This window comes from Saccostrea echinata, unplaced genomic scaffold (genome assembly GCF_033153115.1).
Source record: "Saccostrea echinata isolate AGI-Se365-2 ecotype Australia unplaced genomic scaffold, CSIRO_AGI_Sech_v1 ptg000012l, whole genome shotgun sequence".
In the NCBI taxonomy this organism is placed as follows: domain Eukaryota; kingdom Metazoa; phylum Mollusca; class Bivalvia; order Ostreida; family Ostreidae; genus Saccostrea; species Saccostrea echinata.
In genome coordinates, this window is record NW_026889761.1 from 19847811 (window position 1) to 19862500 (window position 14690).

General features: G+C 33.1%; 1 protein-coding gene across 6 annotated transcripts in view; it reads left to right on the plus strand.

Annotated features, from left to right (window-relative positions):
• The first annotated feature begins 3435 nt into the window (after positions 1–3435).
• LOC133185502 (trithorax group protein osa-like) overlaps positions 3436–14690 on the plus strand; it is a 36464-nt gene continuing 25209 nt past the window's right edge. For 2 of the 6 annotated variants that reach the window (XM_061320771.1, XM_061320773.1), the window contains exons 1-4: positions 3594–4714; positions 8901–9074; positions 9472–9675; positions 11405–11458. In XM_061320771.1, coding sequence (XP_061176755.1) covers positions 4046–4714; positions 8901–9074; positions 9472–9675; positions 11405–11458 — 1101 coding nt within the window. In that variant the 5' untranslated portion in view covers positions 3594–4045. The other 4 variants (XM_061320776.1, XM_061320777.1, XM_061320775.1 and 1 more) reach the window with 4 other exon arrangements.

A 14690-nucleotide genomic window follows, 5' to 3' on the forward strand; every position in this document is an offset into this window, starting at 1 on the left:
CAACATCCCTCGAGAAGATCGATTATGCAATAGATGTAATTCTAACAGTGTAGATGATGAAACTCATTTTTTGATAACATGTAAAAAATATGATCATCAAAGAAAAGAAATTTTTCAGTCAATTAAAAGTAAATTTCCAAATTTTTCGGCATTAGATGATGAACAAAAACTTTTTTGGTTACTCAATACTGAAAACAAAGAAACTCTTAATTCTGTGGGCAAATTCATAAATGATAACATTTTGTAGTAGCCATACACTTTTATATATCCCTTTAACTGAAATAGTACAATATTATTGCTGAAATGAGCAATGTCATTTACAAATTGTTATACTATCCATTGGCATATCTTTTCTTTATTATTGTAATAATTTCATACTTGTCTGTTATGGGCTCTAAATTAGAAAATAAATGTTCTGTTCTGTTCTATATATCGGCAAAATTATTGCGGGGGGGGGGGCACGCCCCCCCCCGTGCCCTTCCCCCCATGTTCCTACGGCCATGAAAAGAGGATAACGTATAAGACTATAACTAGCTCATGGCAAAATATTTGTGTGGAAAGCTACGACATTCAAAACACCATAACACGGATGGGGAGGTCAAAAGATTGAAGAAGGATTTTTATTTACTCAAGCTAATGCACGTTACTCAATTTGTTTGCACACACCATATGGAGTAATGAGACTACATCTTTCAAAAAATAACAATTCAATGCTTAAATATGACGTTATTGTGATGTCATAATAAACTTCTTAATATGACGTCATAATAGTTCGCATGTACATGGAAAAAAATCTAATTAGCTTCTTTATGACGTCATAATAGTTTGGATACATGTAAAAAAAAAAATGAACGTTGAAATCAAGTAAGATACTACGAAACATTGTGACAAAAGAAAAGGTGTTGCCAAGCCAAAAACAAAAAAATCCTTTTAAGAGAGAGAGAGAGAGAGAGAGAGAGAGAGAGAGAGAGAGAGAGAGAGATTAAAATTATATAGAATCGCAAATTTTGAAGAAATATGTCCCTTGCAACTAAACTCCACATTTATATACATCAGCTAAATATTGATAATATAAATAAGAAGAGATGTACAAGCATTCACCCTTTTAGAGTATGCTCTCATTATGGTATGCAGGAGCTTGAAGATGAACGTTTGCTTGGAAAATTTATTTTTGAAAACAGTAAAAGAACTAATGTATAAATACATGTACATGTATATACATTTATTACCATGTTATGGAAATTTATTTTTGAGATATAAAAGAACACTCAAATATGTAAATACATATATACATGTATTAATATTTACCATTGCATGTATATACAATGTACTATCATAGGATCATGGACACTAGACACAATGTAGCTTGATTGTATAATTATAGACAAATCAGCATTATTATTGTTTTCTGTTGTGATAATGTTTTATTTTGTGTCTTCCGGGGCCCTTGATTGGTCAATAAAATATCAGAAGATCTTGTATATTATGTATATTATACAAAGATAAAAAAATCATAGGTTTGTGACAGGCCCGTAGGAAGCAATTTCAGTTTCAGTTGGGGGGGGGGGGGGCAAACAGAACATTTTCAGTTTGGGGAGGCAGTACCAAGCAAAAATTCCTTGACAAGCACAAAAAATTGTCATCAGACATTATTTTTGAGAGGGCACAAGCATAAAGTAGCTATGTTGTATATAGTATATCATCAAAATTAGGCGGCGCACGACCCCGGTTTCTATGCAATGTGTGAAGTCATAAAAACCAGGAACCAGTACAAAATGAACAAAGGGAGGTAAACGTTAACACATACAATGTACAGTACTGTCTTTTATTAATTTTTAATCTTAAGTTGAAAATGATTACTGACAAATTTGTCATGTAATCATTTTTTCGACTTTAGATTGAAAATTAATAAAAGACAGTGCGTACGATTGATTAGTGGGGGGGGGGGGGATTCAACAAGAGTAGAATATAGTCTCAGTCTCTATGAAGAATATTCCTTTTACGTGTAGTAATATAACATGTATAATTAAGATGGCATGACGTTCATATATGTAATGTATATTCAAGCTCAATAAGAACTTTATCAGTCTATCTTAACAATATATATGGTTGATGATCAATGAAGACAAACCAATAATTATCAAATTGAGTGAATATCTAGTAAATAAACATGTCACAATTAAACCTGCATAAATTCTGCTAATTTACTATTTGTATATTGGTATACAATCATCCATATATGCTACATTTGTTATGGTTATAATTAATGTCTTTCATAAACCGTCTTTGCTGTTATGCCCTCTCGGTCCCAACTGATTTAATTGGAATAAACTTACCTGAAGCGTTTTGTTTTAGAAAGAAAAGAAATAATTGGTTTCAGAAAAGCTTAGTATAATTTAACTTTATATATAATGTGTCTCTGCATGAAAATAGATTCGTAAATCGAATTAAATTAATTTGATTTATCACAATAAACTAACTACATGTAATTAAGAACTGACCTTTTTTTAAATCAATCTATTAGATTTTTTTTCTTTATCAATAAAGAATTGCGAGTCTTTCCTTTTTTCTGCAAGCTTTGCACGTGATCATGCCCTACTTAATTTATGTCTACAAAATAATCAGGTAATATTGCATATGCTTAAATAATTAAATGATTTTATTTCTTCTACGTACATGTATAAAAGTTAAACCATTAAAAAATCTCTCTTAGGAAGGCACGCACAATGAAATTCCATTGAAAATATTTTTCTTTTAATTATAGCGTGTAGTAGTACAATTATTTAAAATACAGTCTGTAAAACCATGCTAGCCCTTATGGAAATTTCATGATACGAATCGAAGTTTATTTTCACAGCGTCAATTATAGTGGTTATCTGCCCATAGCATGTTGTGTTTGCCAATCCCGACCTTACGAACTCAACACTGAAATATTCAGAGCCTACGCCGCGAGTGGATGTGTATAGGGAGGTTGTTTTATAACGGGAACAGCCGTCTTCAGTTTAGTTAAAATTTATTTTTACCCCTTAAAATTCATTTTCCCTTCACGTTCTTTCTACTTTTCGGGAAAAGAAAATCTTATCATAGGTAACACAACTCATTATATTAGTCAAATATCGTGTGTTCATCAGTTAGCTTGTATACGCATATTAACGAAAGGCAAAAACCAACAGATTCGCCTTAGCGTGCTCAATAATACTAGACTTGCCGTCTCATTGACGTCAGTTTTGAAAAGCCCTAAGCAGTGTTGGCGAGTTCAATTTACGCCCTTTCCCAGAAGAATATTTAAGAATTGAATTTAAAGTCCATCGAATATGTCTTTTTTGCGTCTTAAAATTTTTGTAAAATTATGAAAATAAAATAATATCAAGAAAGGATTTCTAGGAGGGGCATATGTAAATAGAAACTGAAAATAAAAACATGTGATAGAGAGGGAGTAAAATGCAACAGCTAATTGAAACAGCGGTATTGAAAAGAATGCCTGAGCCGTATCACTACCCAAGTTTCGTGTTTATCCGCTCAGTGGACAATCTAAGAAAAAGAAATCCCTGTTTTGTTTGAGGGAATATCACCGGATGAAAATGTGAGTTTTTGATCAGAAAATGATTCAGAGAACTTTTATGAATTGACAGGCGTCTAAATAGCTGGTTTGAATGCATGCATATAACATAGTTGAAAATGCGTATGAATTTATTTGATTCTTCTGATATTCCCGCTAAGTGAAGTGTAGAATAAAAGCATTAAGTATGATAAGACCATGCTGCCATCCGACTAAGTTTTCCCCACAGTAGCCTTACATTCAACAAAACACGTGTGTTGACGTTTGAAAACTAATTGTGTGTGCTAAGGAAACGTGGAAAAAATGAGTGACGACGACCAAGTCGTCCTTACTTTGGGTGGGTAGACAGCATAATGCGAAAACAACTTCACTGTGGAAACAAAAAGGACAAAAACTTGGATAGATCGGACTTCAGCCGACTGTCACCAAGTTTTGGTAAGTGTTTACACGGAGAATGACAGTCCTGCTAAAGGACTAAGTCGCGTTATGATGAACAAAAAACTTAGATCACCGAATCAAGTTGGTGAAACGAACACAATGGACTCGTTTCAAGATGGTGGCCAACAAAACATGAACTCGACACAAGGCGATTTCATGGATGGTTCTCATATGAATGCAGATATGAACAATTATCCCCCATCTTCGATAGGTATGGAAGGTTATGGTAGAATGAATCAAAACGTTCATCCTAGTCAAATGCAGGGCTACAGCCCTTATAATCGTGAAAATTTTAACCCTGGTGAACAACATGGCGGAGCGACAGGAAGTTCGGATTATATGAATCAAAACGCAAACTTTCAGGGACAGTACCCTAGACAAGGCATGCCCATGGGTATGAAGCCTGGGATGAGGGCGGGCATGGGTAATCCAGGGGCCCCAATGATGCCCCCATATCAACAACGTATGTCGGGGCAAAGTATATCACAACAAAGTGGCCCCACTCCTACTCTCAATCAACTTTTACAGACTCAGTCTACATCCAGCACGTCGCAACGAATGCAGCCCAACAACTATGGTGAATATCCTCAGAAAGGAATGAATGACATGAGTAATCCATCAGCTTACAGCATGCAGCAGCCCTGGGGAGGTCATCAGAGACCCATGGGGTACCACCCCGGTTCCATGAACAGTCCAGGGCCGGGGTTCAGAGGACAGGTATGATCATTTTCTTTCTTATTATCACTGAAAAGGAATCACTGACAGTTCACAGATTCATAATCCCCGCCAAATGCTGAAATTATGGCTTATCAATCTGTTACATAATTAAGGTTCACTAACCTTCCCATTTGCAGATTGGCTAGGAAGATAAGTAGGTCTAGTATCAATGGCAATGCACTCACTGACAATGCCTTGTTTACGCTTCCATTTCAACATGTGTTTACATCTCTGTAGCAATTAGTATTTGAATTTGGTGGCATTTTTTTTTTCCTTAGAGAAAGAGCCAATGCAATTTACGAATCTGCATTGATTGATTGCCAGTGTTGAGGTCCCTTTATTCTGAATTATTGGTTAATGGATTATGTATAACTTGTCACAATTTATTAGATTATTGAATGACAGATGTTGAAAAAGTAATTTGTGTTAAAATTTGTTTTGACCCATTTTCTAATTTCATTCCTGTTTGATACATACTTACGGTAATGTTGTGTCAGATTAGGAATTCAGAAGTACAATAGTAGTAATAAATCCATTAATAAAGATTCTAAGTAGCAAGAGAAAGGAATTATTTTATTTAATGGTTGAATGTTGATTATTAAATTTTTCTTGAAATGATGTCCTTATTTAAAAGCATATTCAGTACAATTCTATGTACATACTTAATGTACATGATTTTTTCCCCCCAAACATTGCAGGGAAATGGTCAGTAAGACTAGGGTCATTAAGTGCATACACAATATATTTATTAGGGATGTGCAATTTTATCTGCTTACTGATATATCATCACTTTTTTAATTGGATGATACATATAAAAATGATACAAAGACAAAAAAATACCGTAATTTCCAACTAAATGATGAATTTTGTAAATACATTTATTTGTTCAAGGTTTTGAATTCAAATTTTTAACAAATATAAAAAATGTTAAAAACAACGGTATCCTAACATACATATTTAATTAAAACTTGTAAAAAACTTAAAAATCATCAGATGTTTAATTTATTAATTGTGCTTGTCAACTGACTCAATTGAAGTCAATTCTGTTCCATTGTTGAATTAAATACAAAAATTATATACCCTTAAATAAAATGAAAAAAAGTAAAATTATGCTTTCACAGCATATATTTGTAAGAAAGTTATTGAAATAATTTCAAATTGTATTAAAAATAGCATGTAAAACTATCATATTATCATGATATTTTTGAAGTAAATTGTGATAAATCGCAGTTCGAAATGGCAATACCCATTCTAGTATCTGTGAATTTTTTTGGATTCTGAAGGTTAATAAAGGGTTGATTGTCGATTCAAAAGTCCATGACTAAAGGTCATCTGATGTCAATTATTGATTACAATATCAATAATTTAATTTAGAAAAAAATTTTAATGAAGTAACTTCATACATGGTGATATTTTCTTTACTTGTAAGGAACAGTATAGTGGTACCATATGACAGTAAGATTTAAATATAAGTGGAGTTGATAGAAATTGAAGACAGAAGTTAGGATGCTGTTGTTTTTTTGTACACAGTCCTAACCAAAACCTTTTTTCCCCACTGGCCTGTACAAACTGCAAGGTCAATGTAAACTCAAAACTAGGAGCGAATGTTTATATGAAGTTGTTTAAGACATGAATGATTTGGGTGAGGAAAAAGTTCGAGCTTTTCAATTATAATTATCAATTTTTGGACTTCTGATATTCAATTACCAATTATAAAATAAAAATTATGGATTTTCCGTCATTATAGAAGGTCAGTATGATTATGTACACTTAGGAGACCACTTGCACCACTTACTACTATTATATGCTTCACTTCCTCCATGATATAAATTATGCAAAACCTAGCAAGGATCTGGAGAGAAAAAATAATCATTTTTTGATAATTTGCAAAAGTAAGGATAATTCAGCATTTAGGGAAACATACCCTTTGTAAAATGATTACATATGTTATGATTAATACATTATGAGTCCTTGATAAAGTGGATGAAACTTGTGTTCTTTTTTATGCATTATGATGGAAGCATTAAAAGATGGAGATGTTTTCCAGGATTAGGTTCCTGGAGAAATGTAAACGGTTAAGACTGAATTTCAAGTAGCTTTAGATATATATATATATAGAGTGCATTCATATTGAATTACAAGTGAGCTTTGTTGAACACTGTGATTTATTTATGTTTGGTCATTAGGATTCGGATTATTGTGTTGTACGCATTGTTTGTTGCACATACAGTTTTAATAACTGTTCAGTATGAAAGTTAATTCTGAAGAACTGAACATATGTGTATGTATATGTATGTACTTTGATAGAATGTGTATCAGTTCAGAAACGGCCCAGTTATCACAGGTGAGAATAGATTTGTCAGGTGTAATTACAGGTAGATCTTGCATATGATAAAAGAAAATAGTTCCTTATCCCATTTGGAGCACTGAATGACCTCATGCACTAATCTGTCGAGAGGGCAGATGTCACAATCATTTTTACAAATGTAAACATAAAACCATTCCATAAATTTATGTTAGTGAGCAACAAGTATAATTTGTTATTAGAGCACACAATAGTGAAATGGGTGAATATGCAAACATGCCAGCAATGTAAAGGATGAATTTATTTGTAAACAGAGTGTCTACATAATTGAATGGTTGAGGGTATTGACTCCATTTACAACATCAGTAAGCTGAGATTTTGAGACGACCCCTGATATACGCTGAAGAAATTATTTACTCTCTCACAATAGTCATTATGGTGATTAGCCATGTGCTTTTCAGAAATTGTGTCTAGATAGTTTAGATTTATCAGCAGTTAAAAGTTGAAAGAAAGGGTTTAATTAAAACAGATTATTGAAAGGCATTGTGGCAATGAAATCAGGGATTTATCAGCCTATTTTGGGAAACACCATTTTAAGGGAATTGGGAAAAAATTATTGGTTATTTGATGAAATTGGAAAAAAATAAAAATCTTGCTTACATCATGTATTCAGGTGTAATTCATTAAACATTTTAGCATGAACTCTAATTTGAGTACCTAACAAGTAAATATGATACAAGATCAATTTTGAATAGTAGGAGGGGTTGAAAATTTCCTGGAAAACCCACTAGCCCAGGGGCTATACTGATCAGTAAAAAATTCCTAGCCCAAACCTCTAACTAGTGCAACAATTTTTTTTATGCAAAATGAAAACGCAACAAGCTAAAATTTCAAACTTTTTGGTAACAAATTAAACTAGTTCTCAGTCAAAAGAAACTAGTCTACATAGAAAAACAAAAGTAAACTGACGAATTTTTTTTTCCAGTCTGCTAGTCCGACAGACTATTGTTACATTTAAACTAGCTAACCCAAGTCTGAAAATGACTAGCCCTGGGCGTCGGGCTACCATATATATTTCAACCCCTGAATAGACTAACTAAATTTGACTTCAATGAGTAATGTACAAAGTATTTATACAACTTAGGGTAGTACATATGTGTATGAGATTTCAATATAGGTCATTAGAATCTGTTTCTGGAGATTATAAACCTCCCCTCCTGCAAAAAAGTTGTACTAATAAAAGTACACATTTTCTTAAAGTCCCCTTTTAATATGTAAAAATGCATTGAAAATATATTTTTCTATCTGAAATAATGCTTACAGTTCTTATCATTCACTCATAGATCAATTGAGTAGGTGGAAATAACTTAATAAATTATATATATAATCTATGTTATTACACAATATTGCCATTTTTAAAAAAACAGAGGAAATTCGGATTAAAACTCAGTGATGCTTACAGTTTTTTAAATATGTTATAACTGTAGCTTTGCTAAATGAGTTAAATATAGGAAAATTATAGACAATTTGACAATTTTAGTTAGTGTTTTTCCAAGATAATTAAATATAAGAGCATTGTTCACCAATTGGGAAAAAATACTGTCAAATTGGGAAAAATTGAACTCATTTTCAATTTGGAATGGGGCTGAATTTTGGCCCCTGAGAAGGTACTGATAAATCCCTGGAAATATTTATCAAGATGTCATTTTAATAAAAAGCCTGCTTGTATTTATATAATCATAATTCAAAAGGGACACTTACTTTATGAAATTGCTTTAAGCAGTATTCTTTAAAGTAACAGGTATTTACAATCTTTAACTTTGATCGCAAAAAATGTATTGAAATGATAAGGTTAAAGAATTGATATTTTATTTTATTTAGAACATGTCTGATATAAACCAACCACGAGGTGGTTACTCCCCTTCCAATTACCAAATGCCACCACAAAGTCAGTATGGTGCGGGGCAATATTCCCCCAATTCCCGTTATGGTAGTATGGGTGCACCTACCCGGCCAGGCCAAGCCAACATACCAAATGCAGGATTTGGCCATTCAGTAAGTTTAAGTGTGGTATTGTTGAAGTTTTCCATCATATAAACTAAAAAGCAAGTAGTAAGGAATTGACTGCCCCTACAGTTGACTTCTCATACATGTATGAGTGTGTTTGTGTGTGTTTTTTTTTTCTGTCCCAGAAATTGATGTATTTTCATATAGATAGGACAAATTTTATTTTTTCTGTAAGGGGGGAAAGAAAGATGATTATTATGTTTATAAAGGTTTTATGCCTTGTTGGAGATTCATGATTCTGAATTATTTTTATAATATACTTCTTTATCATGTGTATATTTAGAAATCAGGGGTGTGCAATCTCTCTTGGTGCATCATTATCAGCTGTTTGTTATTTTAATGTGCATCTCTAGTCATGAAATCGTAATAACCGTTAATATTTCAGAATCCGCAGATGTCATCTGGGCAGCCTCCAGGACTGACCCCACCCCCTCCAGGTGGAATCACCTCCCCCATGCCTAACGATTCTCCCCATCATCGTCAAGCTTCACCCTCACCTCTACGACGTCAGCCAACACCAACTTCACGATCTTCATCCCCACAAAACACACCTGGCGGAGCTCAGCAACAGCAGCAACCCAGTCCATCTGTAAGTGGCCGAAAAACTCTTAATAGAGCACAGCATTGCAGCCATTGCTAACTGGATTTAAAAGAATTTCTAGCGTTTAGTAATTTGGACCACAAGCTTGGAAAACTTTTTAAGTTTTGTATACTTCTCTGTCCATAGGTCATTTTGTAATGTGTATATAAAACAAACCATGACATACACTTAAATGGTGAACTTCTTAGAATGAAACAATCCAGAAAAAGTATTCACTGTCCAGTGACTAAGGGACCACAGAGATATTTGTGAAATATACATAATTAGCTTTCAGAAAATATCTCTTTTACTGAAGGAAAAATAAAACACTTTTGTTTATTAAAGCCATTGAGATAAAAGGTAAACATCTTCATTTGCTGGTGTGGTGCAGTGGTTAAATTGATTGGATCTAGAGTTGCATAGTAAGGGGTTGATCCTTATGTCTTGGGTTCAAATCCCACTGCAGGACGTGGAAACAGGTCCTTCAGATGAGACCATCTAAACTGGGGTCTTGTGTCACAGTAGAATCTGGCATGGAAAAGATTCCTCAATTGCCATAAATGCAGAGTACAGGTTTAAATCTGCAATTTTCCACTGGCAAATGGTGGTGTTCTGTTAGAGGGGAAAATTCTTAAAGGGATGTAAAGAAAACACAATCAAACTAAATTTTTGGCATTTTAAGTAATAATTTAAGTACTAAGTGACATTGAAGATTATTGCCTCTTCTCCCAATTTTTGAAGAGCCCTGGACACTTATAGAGTTAATTATGGCTATATATATGTTAAAAATGCTAAGAAAAAAAGTCTTACCAATTTACCATTGACACTTTTGCATTTGAAAAAAAAAAGAAAGAAAAAAAGAATGATGTATGATAATTTAACAAGGTGCAAATCAGGATTAAAAAAATTTAAAGTTTCTTAAAGATAAAATAACTTCATCAGAGGATCTACTCAGAAAATTTTGATAAAATCAGCCCAACAATTTTGAAGTCAAAACAAAATAAAGCCCTACAAAAATGCTTGTTTACCACTTCATGCTAATAAAGAGGAGGGTCGATGGATAGGATTTAAAAAAAAAATTGATGTATAATTTTTTTTATATATATATAAAAGGCAAATTTGAAAAACAATTGTTTTCAAGATAGTAAATTTGAAGTTCTCTTCTTTTAACTGTAAAATCTACCTGACTGCTCCTAAAACTGCTATGAAACGTGGCCTTACGATTCTTAAACTGTGATGTTTGATAAAAATATATAGACGTGCAATTTGAGGATTTTACAACTAAAAAAGTATTTGGGTGGGTCGGGTAACAAATATTTTTATTATGCCTAATAAGAAACAATAGTAACACTACTGTGTGTTCCACTGGAGATTAAAGAACTTGTTGGAAAGAGGGGTTATTTCACTTTCTCATAATATTAGTACAATCCAGAAGTGCTAGTCTCATTTTAGACTTCAGCTTGAAGTCCGAATTTAAGGAATACAAGTCATTATGTTGGTTTTGATCGCAAGTTGTATAATTTTGACTCTTAATTTTGAACTTTAAAAAAATTATATTGATGCAACAGTTAAATATCTTACCGGTAGTTAAAAATCGAGAAATGGATTTGGTTTTGATTATTTTGTTTCTTTCATTTCTCACAAGTGCCCAGAATTACAATGATAATTTTATTTCGCACATATACTACTTACCGTTTAGATGCTAATTTAATGACACATGGCTAAATTTGGCTTTCAGGGAAGTTCGTCTAGTTGGAATGGAAATAAAAAGAATGCTGAAGATGGTGATATGGTAAGTACAGATTTGTGTTTAATTCATGATCAGTGGTGATCCTGATAATAAGCTCTTTGAAGATACTGATGCAAAGATTCATATTGAGATATAGTCAGTTATGAAACAATTAAGTTGCTACTGAATATGACACAATCAAGACTAAGAAATAGGTTGTTCTTGTATAAAGGGGCAGAAATTTGAAGGCGAGGAATTACTACAGTATAGTACATTTATAATGAACATCCTGAAAAACAAATACCTGCTTTAAGCAGTAGGTTGTCTAGATGCACTACAGGGTGCAGAATTATCAAAGATGTGTAACAGATAATGGAAGTAACAAAGTAATTTTAAGCAACCCTACAGTGATTGGGAAGGCCAAGAAGATCAATGGGACTATGGCGCACCTGTCAAAATTTTTAATGGGCCATTTTGAAAATAAATGGGCCATCTTTAAATTCTGAAGAGCCATTTCAAGTGATAACAAAAATGACAAACAGATATGAAATACGAAAGAAAACACGTTTTTTATTAACTGAATCTAATTTTTCCACATATGCAATGCAGCAAATTTAAAGGAACCCACACAGGATATAATTTACCCGTATATCTGGTTAAATAACGTCAACATTTCGATTCAGCACCACTCTACCCTAGAGGTGCGTGGAGTAGTGCACGTAATCTCAGTTTTTGACGGGGTTTAACCAATGAGATTTGTTGTTTTAAAATCAACTTCATTTAAAACGAGAGTAAAACAAGTAAGAAAGTTGTACGCAAAATATTTCCAACTAACATTGCTAAAAATTGAATGCGCACCTTGGCGCCGCCATTGATTGATTTAATGCGCCTTTTTCACTTTAATGCGACTATGGCGCAAGCCCTTCCCAATCACTGACTCTAACTCTTATTTAATCTTCTTGTGGTTTGAAATGGAATATAAATGAACAAAATTGATATTATAATGACTCTAAAATCATTTTGATGATTTCAAATTGTTAAAAAACTGTCTGACCTTTAAACCAAACATGATAGCTCATATTTGACAAAGTAAAATCTACTGTTCAAAGGTCAAGTTTACATAATCAGAATTTATTTCATAATGTTTCACAACCGTTTGAAACTAAAGCAGTAATAGGGGTGGGTATCACCAGAAATATATTGCAATATTTGATGGCGTATTGTGATAAATATTGTGATATATTGCATTGCTATCCATTTCTCTAAAAGTTTAAAGTAAACTGGATAGACATGTATTCCATTCATTCCAATTAAACCAAAATACCCTAGGAACAATATCAAAACCTTGATATTGTGAATTTGTATTGAGGAAAAATGTCAAAACGTTGACATTGTGAAGTTGTGTAGATGAATGATATCACAAAACCTTGACATTGTAAAGTTGTATAGAGAAAAAATACCAAATCCTTGATATTGTGAAGTTATAAGGAGGAATAATATCAAAACCTCGGCATTATGAAGTTGTGTAGATGAACGATATCACAAAGCCTTAACATTATGAAGTTGTGTAGATGAACGATATCACAAAACCTTGACATTGTGAAGTTATGTAGAGAATATCAAAACCTTGACATTATGAAGTTGGGTATTACCGGGTTTTAATGTGATGATTATCAAGAGGAAGAGTACATTGTTTAAAAGTATGTCCCTTGATGGCTATCTTTGAGGAACCACCCATATAGCATTCTTACAGTATTCTTCCTAACTTTTTATCATTTGGCATAAAGAATGGTGTGCATCTTGTATTTTGACTGCCCCTGAATGGGGCTCCTCATACAATGGGAAAAAAAATTAAAACTTTGAATTTATTACAGCACACCAAAATGTTCGGTAGCAAGAAGAAAAGAAATATTGTTAAGATATATGAAAAATATGCTCATTCGAATCTTTGCCGGTTTTGACAAACATTTTAAATTTCAACCTTTCCTTTTGGTTTACCCTGCAAAGAACACAACTCAGTTTACATTGGTCTACCGAGGTCTCAGAATTCAATTTCCTCAAACATTCAGTTTTCTGACAATCATTTATCTTATTCACCTATACCTGATTCTAACACGGGGTAAACAATTACTGTACAGCTACAGCCAAGTAAGGGAACACATTTCCAGAAAATTTCATTGAAATTTGTGCAAATTATTGTGTATTATTATATGATTGAATAATTCCTAGCTCTCTGATTGGTTGTGATCCAATAATAAAAAAAATACTACATTATGTTCACTTGCACTTGACCTAACAGGTGAACATATGGAATTATATTTCCTGTTGGACTGAAAAAATAGATTGAGAACTTCCAAATGGATACAGATAGTTCTGGAAAGTTATTTCACTTGCAACTTCCATGCAGGTGCACATAACATTCAGGCATAGAATTGGGGGTGGGGGGAGCCAGTCAAAAATTTTTCAGGTAATGTGTTGATTTTTTTAACCCCCCCCCCCCCCATTCAAAATTTATACATTATTTACCTTGCCATTTGGGCTCAGTGAATATTGTACTCCCCAGGTGGCTAAATCATTGTTTTTGACCTTAAGAAAAGCAGTAATTATATAAAGTTTATAATATATATGAGTCCTATTAAATTTCCATCATAGGCAAAAACACAACCAGAATGAGACAAATTACAAAATCTACATGAAGATAGATTTCAAATTTCCCTAAATTGTGGCCCATGAATTAGAGGAGGGTGCAGGAAGAGTTCAGAAGGTTACAAGGAAATATTTTTTTAAAAAAAATTCTCCAGATTATAAAGGCAACAATCAGATTGATATACAAGTAGACTCACATAATTTCATATTCAGATTTATTGAAATTTAGGTCTTTTTGGCTAGAGTAGGGCTACAATATGGGCCAAGTCTTAAGTCATCAAGATTTTTTTTAAATCGTGGAAACAATAAATTTTTCCATTCTCTATTGTTAAGTTTGTGAAAGTCATGGCCCCAGGAGTCAGTGTAAGGAAACTGACATTATATATTTTTTCACAGATTTATTACTGGCCTTTCAAAATCTGCTGGTATCCGATACTTTTACCTGGCTGAAATCATGATTGTACTGGCCCAAATTATTTGATGGAGAAAAATTCAGTATTTTTAATTAAAAACCCTACCACAAGGTACCTCCTATTTAAGTACTGCTTTTTTCGAAAGCCCTGTTTATTTTACAGAGATTTAAAGACTTCTAAAATGATAATAATGCTACAATTTGTAAACTTTATGACAAGACGCAGTCATCCTGGCT